Source organism: Somniosus microcephalus, chromosome 2 (assembly GCF_052327205.1).
Source record: "Somniosus microcephalus isolate GS21.2 chromosome 2, FLI_Smic_1.0, whole genome shotgun sequence".
NCBI lineage: Eukaryota > Metazoa > Chordata > Chondrichthyes > Squaliformes > Somniosidae > Somniosus > Somniosus microcephalus.
In genome coordinates, this window is record NC_140988.1 from 248,720,824 (window position 1) to 248,742,186 (window position 21,363).

Sequence of the window (21,363 nt, forward strand, 5' to 3'; positions counted from 1 at the left end):
TGAAGGCAATTGTGTTAGTGTTGAGAATTCAAGACTTCTGCAAGGTACAGGAGCTCATGGTTTTAGAAAGCAGCACACAGGATGCCTGCCACAGGTTGAAATGCTTATCTACAGTTCCCATTTGGTATTATTACTTCTAGTCAATAAGTGACAAAATGCTACAAAGCACTATTTTTACCTGAAAGATTCACATATAATTTAACCAAGGAAGTTATACAATTCCATGTCGATAATGTTTACAATTGCTTAAACTACTAATGTAAAGTATTATACGCACTTAAATTTTAGCCAATTTAATAAAGTTTATATTAACATATATAAAAATCAATATAGATCCTTACCAGAGATCAATGACTGTTTATTTGCTGGACACTGCATGTTGCCATCTTTGTTCACACTTCCCAATCGTGATTTAGACACAGAAGGTGGCACTCTTAATTTTGCAGATGGAGACTGCACAGTCAGGCTCCTAGTATTGCTGAGAGATGGCCTCCGTCCAACTTGAACTTCACTGATGGGTGCTGATGATTTAGTTAAAGGAGCCTGCAAAAATGGAAATTTTGGGGGGGAAACAGAAGACAAACATATTCTCTGCAAAGTGTTGCCTAATTTTCTTTTATTACAAGCCATTTAAGATTTTACTTCATTATATATTTATAGAATTTTGCTGTTGAACTATGCTTCAAGAAACTGGCAACATTCCCAGTTTCCTTCCCTTGTGTGTAAACACCCACTGAATAAGGATTCTGTTTTGCCTAAAGCACTGTGCAAGCCCCCCCCACCCGAGCATATCCAGCATTCCCCTATATATCATAACAACCATATGTAACTGTCTACATTGTAAATAAACCAAACTCTAGACAAGGGTAATGCACGAACTCCCACATTACTCAATAGGTTTTGCTTTGCAAAAATATGGTGTGCCTAGCAGAGAAGGTAAAAAATTTTCTTGATGTTCAGCACGTACAACTGTTGATATTAGTTTTAACATTCGTAGGAACATAGTAACAGTAGTCCATTCAGCCCCTGGAGCCTGCTCCGCCATTCAATGAGATCATGGCTGATCTGCAACCTAACTATATACCCGCCTTCGGCCCATATCCCTTAATACCTTTGGTTAACAGAAAGCAATTAATCTCAGATTTAAAATTAACAATTGATCTAGCATCAATTGCCATTTGCGGAAGAGAGTTCCAAACTTCTACCACCCTCTCTGCGTGTAGAAATGTTTCCTAATTTCACTCCTGAAAGGTCTGGCTCTAATTTTCAGACTATGCCCCCTAGTCTTGAATACTCAAAGCTGTCCGGGTCCTCAGTTCCACTTCATCCTTCGACTCATCCGACACTTCAACAAAAAACTTTTCTTCCTTTCCGATGTCAAGGATCGCAAGCTTCATCAACTCTTGGACACCAACGCCCCTCCGGAACCTTCTTCCCCTTCACTTTCCTCTGACCCCCCTTCTCCCAATCTCACCCCCTGCCGTGTGTTCACTATCCCCTCTGACCTTCCACTCTCTGACCCTGAACGATCAGTCCTCAGCAAAGGCCTAAGCTTCATCCCCTTACGCCCCCACCTCAATGAATTTCGAGCTCGGCACAATGCTGAGCTCTTTTTCCGCCGCCTTCGTCTCCGTGCCCACTTCTTTGGCCAGGAGTCCTCCCCCCGCACAACTGACCCTTTCTCCCGCTTGCAGAATTCCCATTCTACCTGGACCCCTCCCCCTGGCCTCTTACCCTCTCTAGATCTTTTCATCGCTAACTGCCGCCGTGACATCGGCCGTCTCCATTTCTCTGCTCCCCTCACTCACTCCAACCTACCTCCCTCTGAACTTGCAGCACTCCATTCTCTTAGATCCAACCCTGACATTGTCATTAAACCCGCTGACAAGGGTGGTGCTGTTGTTGTTTGGCGTACTGACCTCTACCTAGCGGAAGCTGAACGCCAACTCTCCGACACCTGCTCCTACCTCCACCTGGACCATGACCCCACTACCGAACATCAAACCACCGTTTCCAAGACTGTCACTGACCTCATCTCCTCTGGAGATCTTCCCCCCGCTGCCACCAACCTCATAGTTCCCCAACCCCGCACAGCCCGCTTCTACCTCCTTCCCAAGATCCACAAACAGGACTGCCCTGGTAGACCCATCGTTTCAGCCTGTTCTTGCCCTACGGAACTTATCTCTTCCTATCTTGACTCTATCTTTTCTCCCCTTGTCCAGTCTCTTCCCACCTACATCCGCGACTCTTCGGACGCCCTCCGCCACTTTAACAGTTTCCAGTTTCCTGGCCCCAACCGCTTCCTTTTCACCATGGACGTACAATCCCTCTACACCTCCATCCCCCACCCGGATGGCCTGAGGGCACTCCGCTTCTTCCTTGAACAGAGGCCCGACCAGTCCCCATCCACCACGACCCTCCTCCGCCTGGCTGAACTTGTTCTCACATTGAACAACTTCTCCTTTAACTCCACTCATTTCCTCCAAATCAAAGGTGTTGCCATGGGTACCCGCATGGGTCCTAGCTATGCCTGCCTTTTCGTGGGCTATGTGGAACAATCTTTGTTCCAGTCCTACTCGGGTCCCCTCCCTCACCTCTTTTTCCGATACATTGATGACTATCGGTGCCGTTTCCTGCTCTCGCCCCGAACTTGACAATTTCATTCACTTTGCCTCCAATTTCCACCCTTCCCTCACCTTCACATGGTCCATCTCTGACTCTTCCCTTCCTCGACTTCTCCGTCTCCATCTCTGGGGATAGGTTATCGACCAATATTTACTACAAGCCCACTGACTCCCACAGCTACCTGGACTACACTTCCTCCCACCCCGCTTCCTGTAAGGACTCTATTCCATTCTCCCAGTTTCTCCGCCGTATCTGCTCCGACGATGCCACCTTCCACACCAGTGCTTCAGACATGTCTTCCTTTTTCCGCAACCGAGGATTCCCCTCTACCGTGGTTGACACTGCCCTCGACCGTGTCAGTTCTATCTCCCGCACCTCTGCCCTCACCCCTGCCCCTCCCTCCCGGAACCACGATAGGGTTCCCCTTGTCCTCACCTTTCACCCCACCAGCCTCCACATTCAACGGATCATCCTCCGGCATTTCCGCTACCTCCAAAGTGATCCCACCACCAAACGTATCTTCCCCTCCCCTCCCCTTTCAGCATTCCGCAGGGACCGCTCTCTCCGAGACACCCTAGTCCACTCCTCTATCACCCCAAACAGCCCTTCCCCTTCGCCTGGCACCTTCCCGTGCAAGCGGAGATGTAACACCTGCCCCTATATCTCCCCCCCTCCCCACTGTCCAGGGCCCCAAACACCCCTTCCAGGTGAAACAGCGATTTACTTGTACTTCTCGCAATCTAGTATACTGTATTCGCTGCTCACGATGCGGTCTCCTCTACATTGGGGAGACCAAACGCAGATTGGGTGACCGCTTTGCGGAACACCTCCGTTCAGTCCGTAAGGGTGACCCCGAGCTTCCGGTCGCCTGTCATTTCAATTCACCGCTCCATTCCCACTCGGACCTCACCGTCCTTGGCCTCTTGTACTGTTCCACGGAAGCTCAACGTAAACTCGAGGAACAGCACCTCATCTTCCGATTAGGCAGTCTGCAGCCTTCCGGTCTCAATATCGAGTTCAACAATTTCAGATCATAACCTCGGCCCCTATTTCATTTTCACTTATATTTTTCCACTCCTTTCCTTTTCCCCCCCCCCTTTCCTTTTGTTTCTCTCTCACACCTGGCAGCTATCTTTTGCCCTGCCAGTACACTTTACACCCAATCACAGCCTATTACCATCTCGTCTAGCTTCTAATCTCTTTTACTTCTTTTGGTTCTTTTATTCTTTTGTCCGATCGCAGCCCTGCCTTCGATCTAGTTCCTTTTCTCTCCAGTTTTGAAGAAGGGTCAAACCCGAAACGTCAACTCAAATTTCTCTCCACGGATGTTGCCTGACTTGCTGAGTTTTTCCAGCATTTTCTGTTGTTATAGTAGAAATAGTTTCTCTATCTACCCTATCTGTTCCACTTAATATCTTGAAATCTTTGATCAGATCACCCCTCAAGCTTCTAAATTCTAGGGATTGTAATCTTCATGTGTGTAATCTTTCCTCGTAACTTAACCCTTGAAGTCTGGGCATCATCCTGGTAAACCTACGCTGCACTCCCTCCAAGGCCAATATATCCTTCCTAAGGTGTGGTGCCCAGAACTGCTCTCAGTACTCCAGGTGTGGTCTAACCAGGGCTGCAGCATAACTTCTAACCGCTTGTATTCTAGTCCTCTAGATATAAACACCAGCATCCCATTAGCCTTTTTGATTATTTTCTGTACCTGTTCAAGACATTTTAATGATGTACCTGAACCCCCAAGTCTCTTTGGACAGCCACTGTTTTTAGCTTTACACCATTTAGAAAGTACCCTGTTCTATCCTTTTTAGGTCCAAAGTGGATGAACTCACATTTGCCTACATTCAAATCTATTTGCCACATTTACCCACTCACTTAATCTGTTGATATCTCTTTATAATTGTATGCTTCCATCTACACTGCCTACAAGTCCACCTATCTTTGGGCCATAGGCAAATCTGGATATATGACTTTCTATCCCATCATCCAAGTCCTTAATAAATGCGGTGAGTAGTTTCGGCCCCAATACAGATCTCTGCAGGACACAAGTCACCTCCTGCCAATTTGAGTACTTGCCTATTATCCCTACTGCCAGTCTCCTGCCACTCAGCCAATTTCCTAACCAGGTCAATAATTTGCTCTCAATTCCATGGGCTTCTAACTTAGTTAAAAATCTCTTGTGGATCTTTATCAAATGCCTTCTGGAAGTCCTTTTAAATAACAACATTCAAAGACATTCCCCTAGCCACTATTTTAGTCACCTCGTCAAAAAATTCAATCAGGTTTGTCAGGCATGACCTGCCTTTCACAAATCCATGCTGGCTCTCTAATCAACTGAAAATTTGTGGTGTTCAGTCACCCTATCCTTAATTATGGACTGTAGCCATTTCCCAACAACAAATGAAGTTAACTGGTCCATAAGCCCCTGGTTTCCCTCTCACCATTTTTAAATAGTGAAGTGACATGCGCAATTTTCTAATCTAAAAAAGGAATAGTTCCTGAATAGAGAGAACTTTGGAAGATTATAGTTACGGCATCTGCAATGTACGCACCTACTTCTTTTAACCCCTGGGGTGGAAGCCATCTGGTCCTGGGGATTTGTCACTCTTTAGTGCCATTATTTTCTTCATTACTGTTATTTTACTTAGGCTAATTTTATGGAGTCCCTGATTTAGTGTCCTTGGGATTTCCGGCATGCTATCCTCTTTCTCTACTGTAAATACTGGCGCAAAGTAATTATTCAATGTCATCATTTCCTTATCATTGATAATGTCACCACTTTGTTTTTAAGGGGCCAATATTGCTCCTGACTGCCCTCTTTCCAAATAATTGTAAAAAAGTGTTGATTTTGATACCCCTTGCAATTTTCCTTTCATACTCCCTTTTTGTAGCTTACTGTTTTGTGACCCTTTCCTGTTCTTTGTATCTTTCCCATTCGCCAGGGTCTGTGCTATTTTTTGCATTTTTGTATGTTTTTCCTTTTAGTTTGACGCTGTCCCTCATCTCTTTAGTCGTCCATAGCTGGGGGTTTTTTTGGCAAGCAGAGCTCTTGCCCCTTGGGGGGGTATAAACTGGTTCCGTATCACCTTAAAATTCTTTTTTGAACATTTCCCACTGATCTTCTATTGGTTTACCCGCCAACAGATTTGCCCAGTTTACTGTCGACAGTCTCGGTCTCATCCCTTTGAAGCTGGCCTTACCCAAATCTAGAATCTTAGTAGCGGTTTAGTGTTTCTCCCTTTCAAACACTACGTTGAACTCGATCATGTTAGGATCGCTATTGGATAAATGTTCATGCACAGTTAGGCTGTTAACTAAATTTGGCTTATTACTTATTAGTAAATCTAATATGGCTTGCCCCCTTGTTGCCTCTAGGACATGTTGTAGAAAACTATCCCGGACACATGCAAGAAATCCACTACCTTTCTGACAGGTGCTCATCTGCTTATCCCAATCTATATGGAAGTTAAAATCCCCCATTAAACCCACTCTGCCTTTACTACATGCTTGTCTAATCTCAGCATTTATACAACCTAGCACTTCACAGCTACTACCAGGAAGTCTATACACAACTCCCACTACAGTCTTGAATCCTTTTCTATTTCTCTATTCTACCCATAAAGTCTCCACTGCCTGCTTACCTTTCATTATAGCCTCTCTCATCATTGAAGTGATTTCATCCTCAATCACTAAGGCTGCTCCTCCCCATCTACCATTTTCCCTATCTTTCCTGTAGAATTATCAGATTAAGTAACCTAAACACATCTTAAAACGGTGTTAAGCCACAGTGTGCCACTGAACCATACTAGGGTCAATCATTGGCTTGCATCAAGTTGGCTGATTTCCATAAGTGCAAGTGTAAAAAAAAAAAAAAAATGGGCAGGGAGAGGAAAAAAAAAAGTGCTACAGCTGACTTCAGCAGTCACAGGCCAGAGAATGGGTGGGAGAGAAAAAAAGATAGAAGTGCAAGGTTTTCGGTTTCTATCCCAGTCATGAAATGTATAAGCGTGCTGGCACGGACATGCTCCAAAAGAAAGCTAATAGGATAGGCTTCGAGAGGCATAAAATTGGAAATGCCAATTCAGAGTGAAACACCCAAATTTTAATTGAAATTTTCCACAATATGCATAACTAAGAGCACTTGAGGATCTTTATGTCCAGGGGATGACTGATATATGGGAGTACAGGAAACTTTGGTTTATCCGGAGGTTGTATGTCCGGAAACCTCGATCCACTGGCAGAAATCAGGAGCCGTTTTGTTAGGTTTTTCTTCTTCTCGTGGCGTTTTTCTTCTTCTCGTGGCTTTTTTTTTCTCAACAGTCAGGCTCTGCAAAGTCTCTCTGAAGCTGTTGCTAAGCTACAGAGACGCTTCCAAGGTACGGCCGACTGTTTAGAAGCTGTTGCTAAGCAACCGTGTTTGTTGCCAGATACGGAGCTGCAAATCTCCGTATGCTTCAACATTGCCGCTGGTTTGTCCGGCAGTTTTGATAGATCGGCAACAGCTCGGTCCCGTCGGTGCCAGATATCACAAAGTTTCCTGTAATAGGCTTTACTTGCCATTCAATGCAAAAGGATACAGAATATTTTTGATATGTTATGTAAAACAAACTGGTAGAAATTTGAGACACAGAATTGATTGAGGTAGATGCATGATCCTGATGAAAGAGTTAGTATTGGCCTTAAATATCTCCAGCCAACAAGTGGGGGCGGGAAGCTGTTAGCAAAGGGTTAATCAAATAGGACTGCTATTGATTTACCTTTACATTAATTTAACTGTTTCCAGTAACTTTTCAATTGGAACCGATCTCACCATCAGTTTAATTATCCCTTTGGTGGAACCAGACTTGTTTCGGATGATGTCGCTGAGGGACAACATGTAGATGAGATAAGCTTCATGTCATGAGAGCGTTCAACAAGATGTCCTCTAAATATAGAGTGGCTACCAGTTGAGTTGTACAGTGGAGTAGATAATCAAGAGAGGCTTTGCAACATTTGTTCAGGAAAGGGTCTTACAATTTTTAGTAAATACTTGGTAAAGCGTCTAAATAGAAACAGAAATACAGCACAAAGTGGTCATGAGACCCACCGTGTCTCTGCTAACCTTGTTTAAGCAAAGCAAAACTAATGCAAATTCCATGTTTTTTTCATTGCCTTGCATCTTCCTCGATTTCAAACAAGTATCAATTTTCCTTCAAAAGTATTGGTCGCTGCCTCATACACTGTCAAAGTATTCAATTCTCAAAAAACTGTCAAGAAATATAGTTCTGACAAAGTTAGACTGACAATTGCTCCACACACTACTGCTGATCCATGAACCTGTTTAGCAGTTTTCTGCCCAGATCACATCTTGCTCCCCAGTCCAGCATCTTCACTTTAATCTCACGTACCCGTTTCAGTTCTTAATTAGAACCAAAATTATGCAGTGGTCATCATTTCCTAATTATTCTGCCACTCATTCCCCAGGTCACTTCCCAAAACTCAACTAAGCATTGCTCCTTTTATTGTTGGACGAGAAAAACACTGATCTAGGAAGCAATCCTGGATACCTTGTAAAAAGCATTCCTATTTAAACTGGAATAAAATAGCTATTGTCAATCTTGGAAAATTTAAAAAAACTCTATTGCCCTGTTCTATATGGAGTGAAAGAGCGCAAAAATTAATGCACATTTAACCAATACAAGCTGAACTCTGTCCTGCTTAAATGCTTACTCTGATCAACCCAAGTTCGATCAAACCCTTCAAATGATGCCTGTCACAGATTTGACTGTCTAATAGAAATTCAACCCAATCAGCAAGATGGTTTTCCCCAAACACAGTAAAAATGAGCTATACATTTCAAATTGCATATAAATAACAATTTTAGTCATCACTTACTTCTGCTGTGGTGCAAACCTTCTCCAAAGTAGTAGCAGAAACTGGACCATTAAAATTGACCAAGTGGTCATCTATTGCACCTGCCAAGCTTCTACATCGTGCTCTTGGTTTTTCAACAACTGGAACAATCTGCTTTGATGGTTTAGTTCTCTCTGTTCCATCATAGTGAAAGGTTTTATAAAGTTCGCGTGTAGTAGCTTCCAAAGAAGAAAGCAATGACTTGGAGAAGTGCAACGAGCCACATACTTGACTTTCTGCTCCATTTGCAAAGGTTGAGGTTGAAGGTGCTTTGGTTTGAGGGCTGTTATTGCGATTGGATTTTGAAATTTTGTTTTCTGTAAGAGTAGTAGTAGGTGACTTGTTTGTAGGGAGAGTTTTCCTAAAAACCTTCTGGAATTTCAAAATTGCTGATTTCGGTTTCGATTGTGAAAGTGGTTCCTTTTTCAGTTGTTTCGGTGCAGGAGATAGAGAACACGGAGACTGAAGAGATGAGATGGAACTGGTAGACTTTGGAAAGTATTTAAATGAACCCTCTGCTGAAAGAGGCACATTGCTTTTTGGTAGTGAAGACATTTGCTGAGCTCTAGATACAACTTTGGGTTTGACATTGTTAAAATTAGGTTTAGGATAACATTTGATCTCCACTTTAGTCAATTTTGCTTTCAAATTTGTGTTGCATTGTATTTTGAAACATGGTTTCTGTACAGGGTCCCTTGCATTTGGCTGCAGCACCAAGTTAGTTGGAGACTCTTCTACCACAGGTGTGGAACAGCTCTCACGATCAGATAAATGTTTTAGATTCTGAAATGGTGAGCTGAAGAAAACCATTTTTCTGGACTCTGGCAAAGGAGTTGATGTTTGAGAATATGAACTTCCATCTTCATGAATTGTTGGACTGGAAACCAAAAAAGTTTCATTATTTGCATTCCTTTGGCTAGGTGTTCCTGCTTGGGGTACAAGATCCTGTACCTCAGTTCTCCAGCTAATAATTTCAGATCCAGGTTTTAAAGAGTTATTTTCTTCCCTTAGCACTATAAATGTGGTATTCATTGCTGAGCTTATTGGCTTTGTGTAAGCTTCACCCATCTTGGCTACAGCCATTCCTAGATTAGGTCTTGTAATACTAATTTCTTGATAGCACTGTTCATTTATAACTGGTAACTGCCCATCTACTGTTTCTTTCAGTTGATGTTTACAAATGTGTGAAGTATCAGTAGAACTAGTTGCACTGTAACACACCCTCTCTCTGAAGTTCTGATTTGGATCGAGGGTGGAGAACAGTGATAATCCAGTACTCTGGTTACTCAAATCTGTTTGAAATTTTTTTTTTCCTGCTTTATCTAGGGCCTGCTGCTGATTTGATACATCTACAGCACACTCTTTAGAATTCAAGCTGGTTTCCACTGGCAGTTGATGTGCAATCTTTGCATCATCCATCATCTCCATCACACCTGGAGATTCAAAAGCCTCTGATGATGGATCTGACATTACTATTTGATCATTTAAACTATTAGAAAATACAGATGATTCAAGAACAGTCATACTAGCTTCATGCTCAGTGCTGCCTACACTGCTGTCCTTCATTTCCAACTCGTATTCAGAAGGTAGTATTGAGTATTTCAGACTCGTTTCCATATTGGTTGTAATTCTCATAACCGTGTCAGTAGGATTGTCAGTTATACCCGACTTCAAGCTGTTACCTGAAACAGGATGCTGCAATGTCTTCTGCTGAAGATGTGCTTCATTTGTAACACAAAGGTTCAACTTTTGTTCAATATCGGTTCCATAGCACTCACTTATGGCTTCACTGCAAGGCAACTGACTTTTGACAGTATGGTTTTGTTTGTGTTCTAGCAGACACTGTCCAGGACCTGTTGAGGAGTCAGAACTCTGAGCGTTCCAACTCAAATTTGCAGTCACGTATTGATCATCTGAAGAGCTACTTCTCGAATCAGTGCCAACAGATGCTTCATGATCAGAGAGATAATCTCTAGCCATTTCCAATTCAGGTGCACATATACCTTGCAGCCGACAAGCTGCTTGGTCAGATACGGTTTTCCTGACATCAATGCCAATATTAAATGGAAACATCTGAACATTTGGGCTCATACAATTTCCATTAGTCAGCGGGGTTGTAACATGGATTGTTTCAGGAGATATTCCTGCGCTGGAGGGGACTTCATTGCCATTTGGGTCACTGATCAAAACAGGCAGGTGAAAGCTGTTTATCATCTCATTGTCTGAAGACTCCCCCATTCCATTGGAGTTGGCTTGAAAGCTCATTTTAAAGATTTCCATTTAAATAAAAGCCTTCTAGAGCATAGATTTGGGATCAGAAGCAGTGCGCCCACCACTTTCAAGGGACATAGAAAATTGAATTTGAATCTCAAGTCAGTACGATGAAAGGCTATGAATTTTTCCAAAATAGCAACACCCGTTATACTTGCTTGAGGAATCAAGATTTGAAATAGTGACTTTTCTTTGCTAGAGCTGAAAAGAGAAGAAAAAAAAATTAGGTTTGTTGCATCTCTAACATAGATAATTTAGTCTTGCTGGATTTGCAGATTTTGCAATTATGGAGGTGGGCCATCTGATGGGACAAAGCCACTATAAAATTCACGGCTGAACTAGGAGCAAACTGTGGTAATCTCAGTGTATACTTCACATTTACTAAATATTGGATCTTGTCAGAGAAAGAAAAAAAATGAATTCATAAGGTTTTTAATGTAAGTTTTAGTTATCAAAACATGGATCTCGCAATCACTTTGGGAATATGTTTAAACCTAGAACCCTTCGATGGACAGGATAGTATGTGAAAGCTGCTCCCTTATTTTATTAGCATTCTGATTATATAGAATCTTGCAAATCACAACTAGCTTATTCTTTTCTATTTAGGGATGGAACAGTTGACCTGCATAGCTTAGGTTCCCCTTTTTAATCTCCGAGTCATAACGGCACAGGAGGCCGCCATTCGGCCCATCGAGTCCGCGTGGGCTCTCTGTAGAGCAATCCAGTCAGTCCCATTCCCCACAGCCCTGCAAGTTTATTGCCCTCAAGTGCTTATCCAGACTCCTTGAAAACGTGTCTCCGCTTCCACCACTTCCAGTGGGAGCAAATTCCAGGTCATCACTCGCTGTGTAAAAAAGTTTTTTCCTCACATCCCCCCCCCCCCCTTGCCCAAAATTTTAAATCTGTGTCCACTAGTCCTTGTACCATCAACCAGTGGGAACAGCCTTTCTCAGTCAAGCCTACCAAACCCATCATAATCTTGTACACCTCTATCAAAATCACCCCTCAACCTCCTTCTCTCTAATGAAAACAAATCCAGCTTCTTCAACCTGTCCTTGTAGTCAAGATCCCCCATCCCCGGAATCACTCTGGCAAATCTCCTCTGCACCCTCTCAAAGGCCTTCACATCCTTCCTAAAAAGTGTGGTGACCAGAACCGGACACAATACTCCAGTTGTGGCCTAACCAGCGCTTTATTAAAGGTTCAGCATAACATCTCTACTTTTGTATGCAATACCTCTATTTATGAAGCCCAAGACCCCATATGCTTTGTTAACCACTCTCACAATATGTCCTGCCACCTTCAGGGACCGATGCACATTAACTCCCAGGTCCCTCTGTCCCTGCGCACTCTTTAAAACTGGCCATAAAGTGTATATTGCCTCTCCCGGTTCCTTATGCCAAAATGTATCACCTCACACCTCTATTAAATGCCATCTGCCACTTGTCTGCCCATTCTGCTAGTCTTTCTATGTCCTGTTGCAGTCAATTGGTATCATCACTGTTTGCCACAGCCCCAAGTTTGGTGTCATCGGCAAATTTAGAAATTCTACTCCAGTATTCCAATATCCACTGACCCTTGGGGAACATCACTGTCTATCCAGTCTGAAAAACAGCCACTTACCATAACTAATACAAAAGCAAAATACTGCGGATGCTGGAAATCTAAAATAAAAACAGAAAATGCTGGAAATACTCAGGTCAGGCAGCATCAGTGGAGAGAGAAACAGAGTTAACGTTTCAGGTCGATGACCCTTCGTCAGAACGTCAACTCTTTCTCTCTCCACTGATGCTGCCTGATCGGCTGAGTATTTCCAGCATTTTCTGTTTTTATACCACAACTCGCTGTTTTCTGTCCTTAAGCCAATTCCTTATCCAAGCTGCCACTGACCCACCTATTAAATGAGCCTCAATTTTGTTAACCAGCCTTCTATGTGGTACTGTCAAACACCTTCAGAAAATCCATGTAGACAACATGCATTGCATTCCCTTTAACAATCCTCTGTTACTTCATCAAAAAGTTCAATTAGATTAGTCAAACACGATCTGTCTTTTACAAATCAGTGTTGGCTCTCCTTAATTAGCTTAAATCTCTCCAAGTGCCTGTTAATTTTCTCCTTGATTGTCATTTCTAAAGCTTTACCCACCACGGATGTTAAACTGACCAGCCTGTAGTTACTAGGATTGTCCTTACACCTCTTGAACAATGGGGTCACATTTGCCACTTTCCAATCCTCACAGACACCTCCCCCACGTCTTGGGAAGATTGGAAAATTATGGCAAGCCCTGCCGCTATCTCCTCCCCCAATTCCCTTAGCAACCTGGGATGCAAGCCATCTGGACCAGGCGACTTGTCCACTCTAAGCATGCCCAGCCTTTCTAGTACATCCTGTCTATCAATTTTCACCCCTTCCATTGTTTCTACCTTTTCCACTTCTACCGATAATTTGGTCAGCAGCCACCTCCTTAGTAAACACGATACAAAGTACTCATTGAGTATTCTAGCCTTGCCCTGCGCCTCTAAGCATATATCACCTTTTGTCTCGAATAGGCCGCACCCCGCCACTTACTACCTGGTTACATGCCAGTAGATTTTTGGGTTCCCTTTCATGTTAACTGCCATTCTACTCTCATTCGCTCTTTGCCAATCTTATTTTCATCCTCACATCCCCTTTCATCCTCACAACTTATTGTATTTGGTCTGGTTCTCCCTTGAAGAAGTCACTTGACATTCATAATACACCCTTTTTTTGTTTCATTTATATATAAATTTCTAATGATCTTAAAATCAAGGAACTTGAGTTCACCCTTCAATAGCACAAAATTAACAGTTACACCTTAAAAGCTGGTGTGTTGACTGTCTGAACGTAAGTTTACTTGTAGAAACTAATCGTGATTTAAATTAATGTCCCCACCACTCAAAGAAAAACAACCAAATGATCCTTTCCTTGCAAGGTCAATGGAGATGACGACATTATCTGGGAGTAGCAAAAGATTTGCCAAGGAACAAGTTTTATAGAGCATAATTCAAGACAATGCCCTACAAATCCCTCCCGGGAAAACCTGCAAAAAAAACTCAAGTTCGATGCGCACGCGTTGCCTCTCCCGTGCACACGTTCCACCTCTGAACCCCTTCTTTCAGGGGGAACGGAAGTGCCGGTTTCCCGCGAATGCACGAAACCGGCACTTCCTTTGGGCTTTTGGGTGAGTACCCCATGCGTACTCACCCGTGGAGACACGAATTTCTGGGCCATTTGTTAGTTCGTCTTACTATGCCCTTCCCACTTACAAAAGCATTCTTTAACACTATTCTGCATCATGCTTTTGTTTGGTCCGTTCTCTAAAATATGAAACACCTCAGGACATTTTATTACATTACATGCACTGTATAAATGCAAGGAGCTATCCATCAATGAGAACTAAGGGGGCTGAGGCGGCTTTAGAACAATATACCTGGTGATCAAAATTTGGAAAAACTCACTGCAGCAAATTAATTGATCAGATAGCTAAACCATGCAAGTCCCAGTACTTCAGGATACGGTTATGAATTATTCATGAGCAAGGCCGGTTAATCAAAGTTGGAAAGATAGATAGTTAGATCAACAAGGGCTGGGATTCTTGCCACTTAACTACAAATAATCTTTCAAGTTCAAGTCCTAATGACTTTAGCTCGACAATCAGAAGGTTTACCAGGTTATTTTTAATTCACCTCAGAATGTGGGCATCACTGACAAGTTCAGCATATATTGCCCATCCCTAGTTGCCCTGGATAGATGGTGGTGGCCTACTAGGGTTGCGAAGGGATGGAAAGTGTCTGGTAAATTTCTGGAAATTTTCCCACAGGAAGTTTAGCTTGGGAATTTTGCCCAAAAAAGCATATGCTAGCATAATATTTTTTTTTTTGTATCTTTCATTTCCCTTCCACCCCCCCACCCCCAGAGCCACTCTTAAAATTACTAAACGGAGATGGAATCTTTATTAAGGAATTTCTTAATCAATATGTTTATCTTCTTACTTGGCTTGTTTTAATAATTACAAGTTTTGTGTGTGACTGAACAAATGTGCCTTGATTGGTTGGATGAGTGGATGAGCAATTAGCTCCCTCTATTGGTAATGTAGTGTCGTGCATGCACAGGTCATGCTTCCATCACATGGAGCATCAGGAAAAATTTACTCACCCTGTTGCAATCGTGCTGATCGACCGCAGTTCGACAGACGAATGCCCTTTATTTCTCTGTATAGAACAATGCCACGTTTACCGTCGGATGTGTGGAAGCATTTTACCCCAGGCATTAAAAAGGTGGAAAGACTGTACATGTGCAAACACTGTACAATGCCATATGTAAAGAATGCCACAAAGATGCAGCAGCATTTATCCAAATGCAACAACTTCACTCAAAGCTCACAGCAGTCAACCCAGAGTTCCTCTACTTCCATTCAAGAAGTTGATGGTTCACATTCAGCATCAGGCTCCTTATCAGCAACTCCTGGCCCACTTGGAAGGTTTGATACAATGGATAACCATAGCCAAAAGAATGCAGATGAGTGCCTTGCTCGAGCTGTATATGCAACAGGCTCGCCCCTCATGCTCACAGCCAATGTGTACTGGAAGAGATTTTTCAATGTAATTCACCCTGCATACTGTCCTCCCACCAGACATGCTTTGTCTACTTATTTGCTGGAGGCCGAGTGTAACAGAGTCCAAGGAAAGCGCAAAGAAACAACAGAGATGGCACGCTCTGTTGCAGTTATCTCAGATGGGGGGTCAAATGTACGAGGGGAGGGCATCATAAACTACATCATCTCCACTCCTCTCCCAGTGTTCTTCAAAAGCACAGGCACGAAGGACAACAGACACACAGGCACATACATTGCTGATGAACTGGAAGCGGTCATCAACAATCTTGGATCACGAAAGGTCTTTGCAGCAGTTACCGACAATGCTGCGAATATGAAGGCTGCTTGGGCTCAAGTGGAGGAGGCCTACCCTCATATTACCTCTATTAGGTGCGCAGCTCATGGGCTCAACCTACTCAAGGACATCATGGGTTTGAGAACCATGGAAACACTGTACAAGAGAGCCAAGCAAGTTGTTAAATATGTCAGGGGAAAACAGGTAGTTGCAGCAACCTACAACTCCAAGCAAACGACAAAGAACAACAGCAGCACACTGAAGCTGCCCAGCAACACTAGATGGGGTGGCGTTGTCATAATGCAAGAAATGGCAATATCCCAGTCTGGGGATATGGAAACCACCATCAAGAAAATACTGCTGGATGTGTTTTGGGAGAACGTGGTTAGCAGCCTTAAACTACTCTCACCAGTAGCATCTGCAATTGCTCAGATTGAAGATGATGCTGTCTTGTCAGATGTTCTCAGGCTTTTTGCTGATTTAAAAGAAATCAGCATTGCCCTACCCACATCCCTGCTGCTCAAAGCAGAGGAGAAAGCAATTGTTCAATTCATACAGACGCGTCAAGAATTTTGTGTCAAGCCGATTCATGCTGCAGCATACATGCTGGACCCAAAGCATGTTGGGAGACCAATACTTTCTGGAGAACAGATCAACAGTGCTTAGTGTGATTTCTACCCTCTCACGCCACCTCAATCTGGACGTGGGCAAAGTTCTGGGAAGTCGGGCAAAGTTCTCTACCATTCTTTGGAATGGGGACGGGATATGGGAATCATGCAAGCATATCAGTGCACATACCTAGTGGAAGGGACTTTGTGCATCTAAGGCCCCGTCATCCATTGCATCGGTGATACTCCAAATCCCACCTTCATCAGCGGCCTCTGAACGAAACTGGTCACTTTTTGGGAATACGCATACAAAAGGTGCGCAACAGGCTGACTAACAAGAGAGTGGAGAAACTGGTGGCTATCCGGGCGAACCTACAACTTATTGAGCCAGATACAGAAGTGTCCACCACACAGCTAGACAGTGACAGAGGAGGAAATGGACACATCAGAGCCAGAGAATCAGGAGGAGCAATGATGAGTAGAAAACTCAGAAAACTCAAAAGGGACAAAATAAGGACAAATTACAGGCTAAATAAGCTGACGCTCTTTTTATATTATTTTAGATGGGTCTTTTTTGTGAGGTTCAATAAAGTTCAAAATTATAACCTAAATAAAGTTTTGAAAGCCTGTTTATTTGTATGGAACAGCATGTCTATTTTGATGACAAAGATACAAAAACCATCAGAGTGCAAAAAACCTCAAAATTCCCAAAAATTCCCATGGAAAGTTTCCTCTTAAAAATTCCCAGAATTTTGCAACCCTACCTTCTTGAAACACTACAGTCCTCGTTACAAATGTTATTCTTTGCTATGGTTTGATAAAAGTGCAGCGAGTGTCTCACCTCCTGACTCCCCAAAGCCTTTCTACCATCTACAAGGCACAAGTCAGGAGTGCGAGGGAATACTCTCCAATTGCCTGGCTGAGTGCAGCTCCAACAACACTCAAGAAACTCGACACTATCCAGGACAAAGCAGCCCGCTTGGTCAGTGTTGTGCATGTACCTTTAAGAGAGAACTGCTTTTATGCTGTAGTACCGGCAGTGACCACCCCTGTATATAAAGCAGTAGCAGGCTTCTGTACTTTCAGTTCCAGCATACTCTCTTCAGTGAACACCTCTTATTATCGTTCTCCTGCAGTCCGTGTGTTATTGAAGCATGGACACTACAGTGGCGACGAGCAGGTTCGAACTCACCTGCAGTACTGCATCACCTCACGGGGATCCATCCCTGGGAAGAAGCTTCTTGGAGGTCGAAGCCAGAGCAACGGGCGTCGACCTGGGGCAATCGCCCTGTGATCCATCGGAGTCCAGAGAGTTGCAGGGGAAGCTGTGGAGAGCTGGGCCTGGTTCTCCAATCAAGGTGTCCCAGCAAATCGGGCTGGTAGCAGGTAGTGCGCTGACCCTCCCCGGACTGCGGCGGGCTAGAGCTCGGGCGAGCGACTCTGTAAGGGGGCCGAGCAGCGTCGTCGGGAAGACAAAGAGAGAGGGTGGAGCGCACAGGGCGCGGCCGGTGCTCAAGAGTCGGGCAGCGTTGAAAAAGAGACGCGCAGAAAGCCGCGGGGCGCCGCCATTACCTGTTAGAACGCGAGGAGCAGCATTGGCAGCAAGGGGAAGGAGGAAAAGCGTGGGAGGCGCCATTTTAATCCATTGAGGAAGAAAGAAAAGCACGGGAGGCGCCATTTTAAACCACCCAAGATGCCAAAGAGTGGCAGCATCACTGTTTTCGATAACGAAATAGAAGACTGGACCACGTATGTGGAAAGAGTTGAAGTGTACTGCAGGGCAAATGAGGTGGCCGCTGAAAAGAAGGCGTCGATATTATTAAATTTGATGGGCGTGAGAACGTACGGCCTATTGCGAAATTTAATTACCCCAGCTAAACCAATGGAGAAAAATTTTGAAGAGATTGTCAATATCTTACAGGAACATCTAAACCCTACACCGCTGCCGATAGCAGAAAGATTCAAGTTCCATAAACGAAACCAGCACAAAGAGTAATGCTGACTATCTTACGGAACTACGCAAGTTATCGACACACTGCCAGTTCGGAACAGGACTGGCAAATACCTTAAGGGATAAGTTTGTCTGCGGGCTCCAGAGTGAAGGAACCCAGAAACGACTTTCGGAAAAGGACCTTACGCTAGAAAAGGCCTTCAGCGTTGCAGTATCCTACGAAGCAGCAGCACGGGGAGCTGCGGAAATACAACAGAAACCACAAGAATATAGCACTAATGAAATGGCATATGGAGCAGAAAAGTGTTCTCGCTGCAGCAGAACAACCCATGACCAGAAGGATTGCTGGGCTAAGGACAAAGTATGCAGGCAATGTGGAAAAATGGGACACATAGCACAAGTCTGCAGGTCAGGAAAGAAAACCAACACTAAGAACTACTAAGGAAAAGTACAAGAAAGTAGAAAAGGTGATGGACAGTAGTTCAGAAGACCAGAGTAGTGACAATGACTCCGGGAGCAGGGGACTAAGTTGTCTAAAGCTACACAACGTGATCGCAAAGGAGGATCACCGAACCATTTGGGTCACCCTCATGATAGCAGGGTCCCAAGTAAAGATGGAATTGGACACAGGATCAGCCCTAACTGTCATGAAACGACGAGACTATGAGCGGCTATTCCCACACATACCCTTGAAGGACACATCCATTGTATTGAAGACATACACGGGGCAAAAAGTCTACCCCAGAGGAAAAATAAGGGTGCCCGTTAAATACAAACGGCAAGGAAACACAGGAACTGTATCTATATATACTACAAGATGGAGGACCACCATTATTGGGACGTGAATGGATCCAAAAAATACAATTGGATTGGCATTCCATTCAGGCACTAACTGTGGCTGACAAAAAAAATGACGACACCACACCTGGACGACTGTCAAAAATTCTAACTGACGCGAAAGAGGTGTTCCAGCAAGGACTTGGGACTTTAAAAGGCTAACGGCAACGATAAAAGTTGAAGATAACGCAAACCCAAAATGTTTTAAGGCCAGGCCGGTACCGTATGCGATCCGCCCAGCCGTGGAAGCAGAGCTGGAGAGTCTGGAGCGTTCGGGTGTGCTGTCCAAGGTGGACTGGAGCAAGTGGGCCACACCCATCGTCCCTGTAATGAAGAAATCATTGAGCAGCACGCCTGGGGAACCGAAGGTTTGCATCTGTGGGGACTTCAAGGTTACTGTGAACCCAGTCCTTCACACGGTACAATATCCACTTCCGCGGATAGAAGATATTTTCGCCTCACTATCTGGGGGGAAATGCTTTACGAAGATTGATCTGGCCCAAGCGTATCTACAAATGGAGGTAGATGAATCATCTAGGAAATACCTCACGATCAACACTCACAAAAGGTCTTTATCAGTACAATCGACTGGTATTCGGGGTAGCATCAGCTCCAGCTATTTGGCAGAGGGCGATGGAACAAGTCCTGCAAGGGATCTCGGGGACCCAGTGTTATTTGGACGACATCCTGGTTACGGGCGGAAATGACAGTGAACACCTTGCCAACCTGGAGCAGGTGCTCACTAGACTACAAGAATATGGACTACGAGCCAACCGCCCCAAATACGAGTTTTTCAGGAAACAAATCTCGTATTGTGGCCACGTGATTGATGAAGAGGGGTTGCATAAGTCCCCAGACAAGATTAAGGCAGTAGTCAAGGCTCCAGCACCGGAAAATGTGTCGCAACTGAGGTCGTTCCTCGGGTTGGTGAACTACTACCATAAGTTCTTGCCCAAATTTGTCTACTATTCTGCACCCGCAGAACGCCCTGCTGCAAACTGGAGTAGCATGGAAGTGGAGTGATGAGTGTAAGCGTGCCTTTCAGAAATGTAAATGCCTAATCACTTCAAAAGAAGTATTGGCTCACTACAATCCATCACTACCGATTCGGTTGGCATGTGATGCGTCTCCCTACGGCATTGGAGCGGTGCTGTCGCACAAATTCCTTGACGGTTCAGAGAGGCCAATAGCCTTTGCGTCACGCTCGTTAACATCAGCCGAGTGTAACTATGCCCAGATTGACAGGGAGGCCCTCAGCCTGGTTTGGGGGGGGGGGGGGGGGGGGGGGGGAAAGAAGTTCAATCACTACCTGCACGGGCAGAAATTCACCTTACTGACTGATCACCAGCCTCTTGTCTCCATTTTTAACCCAAAGGGCGTTCCGGTGATGACGGCGCAACGGCTGCAAAGATGGTCCCTTTTTCTAGGAGCACATCAATACGACAGAGTACAAGGGCACGAAACAGCATGGAAACGCTGATGGGCTGTCGCACCTGCCGCTGCCTACGGTGGAGGAAGCACCTGCAGTGGACCCTGTTTAGATATTCCATTCGACCATAGTCGAATGTCTACCTGTTACAAACTCAAGTATAGAGAAGGAAACCCGAAATGACCAGACACACTCTCAGGTCTATGATTTGACGGTGAAGGGATGGCCAGCACATGGCGACTCACTGTTGCCAGCATTTTCACCAAGGAGAGAACAGCTGTCAGTGTGCCGGGGGACCTTGATGTGTGGATCCCGAGTGGTAATTCCACCCAAGTTGAGAGATAGAGTGCTCAATGAGCTTCATGAGGGTCATCTGGGAGGGGTAAAAATGAAGAGCCTAGCCAGGGCGTTTGTGTGGTGGCCGGGAATCGATAAAGAAATCGAGGATATGACCAAGAGATGCACAGGATGCCAGAAAGTCCAAAACGCTCCACCACAGGCCCTGCTACACCCATGGGAGTGGCCCTCGTCTCCATGGCAACGGGTACACAGTGAGTCAATGTTTTTAATCGCCGTGGATGCACATTCGAAATGGCCAGAGGTCATCAAAATGTCCTCCACCACCACGGAGAAAACTATTGCAGTCCTACGGACCATCTTCGCCAGGAATGGCTTGCCAGAACAGATTTGCTCCGACAATGGACCACAGTTTGTATCCGAGGATTTCCGGAGGTTTTTGAGGAATAATGGGGTAAAGCATTACACATCAGCCCCATATCATCCAGCCACAAATGGATTGGCCGAGAGGTTTGTTCAAACCTTTAAAAAAAGCA

At 44.4% G+C, this 21,363-nt stretch overlaps 1 protein-coding gene across 3 annotated transcripts in view; it reads right to left on the reverse strand.

Moving 5' to 3' along the window:
• mtus1b (microtubule associated tumor suppressor 1b) overlaps positions 1 to 21,363 on the reverse strand; it is a 215,240-nt gene that overhangs the window by 158,614 nt on the left and 35,263 nt on the right. For 2 of the 3 annotated variants that reach the window (XM_085970776.1, XM_085970775.1), the window contains exons 1-2: positions 8,506 to 10,883; positions 342 to 543 (exon numbers count right to left, since the gene is read on the reverse strand). In XM_085970776.1, coding sequence (XP_085826902.1) covers positions 342 to 543; positions 8,506 to 10,803 — 2,500 coding nt within the window. In that variant the 5' untranslated portion in view covers positions 10,804 to 10,883. Of the gene's footprint in view, positions 1 to 341; positions 544 to 8,505; positions 10,996 to 21,363 lie in introns of those variants that run through there. The other variant, XM_085970777.1, reaches the window with a different exon arrangement.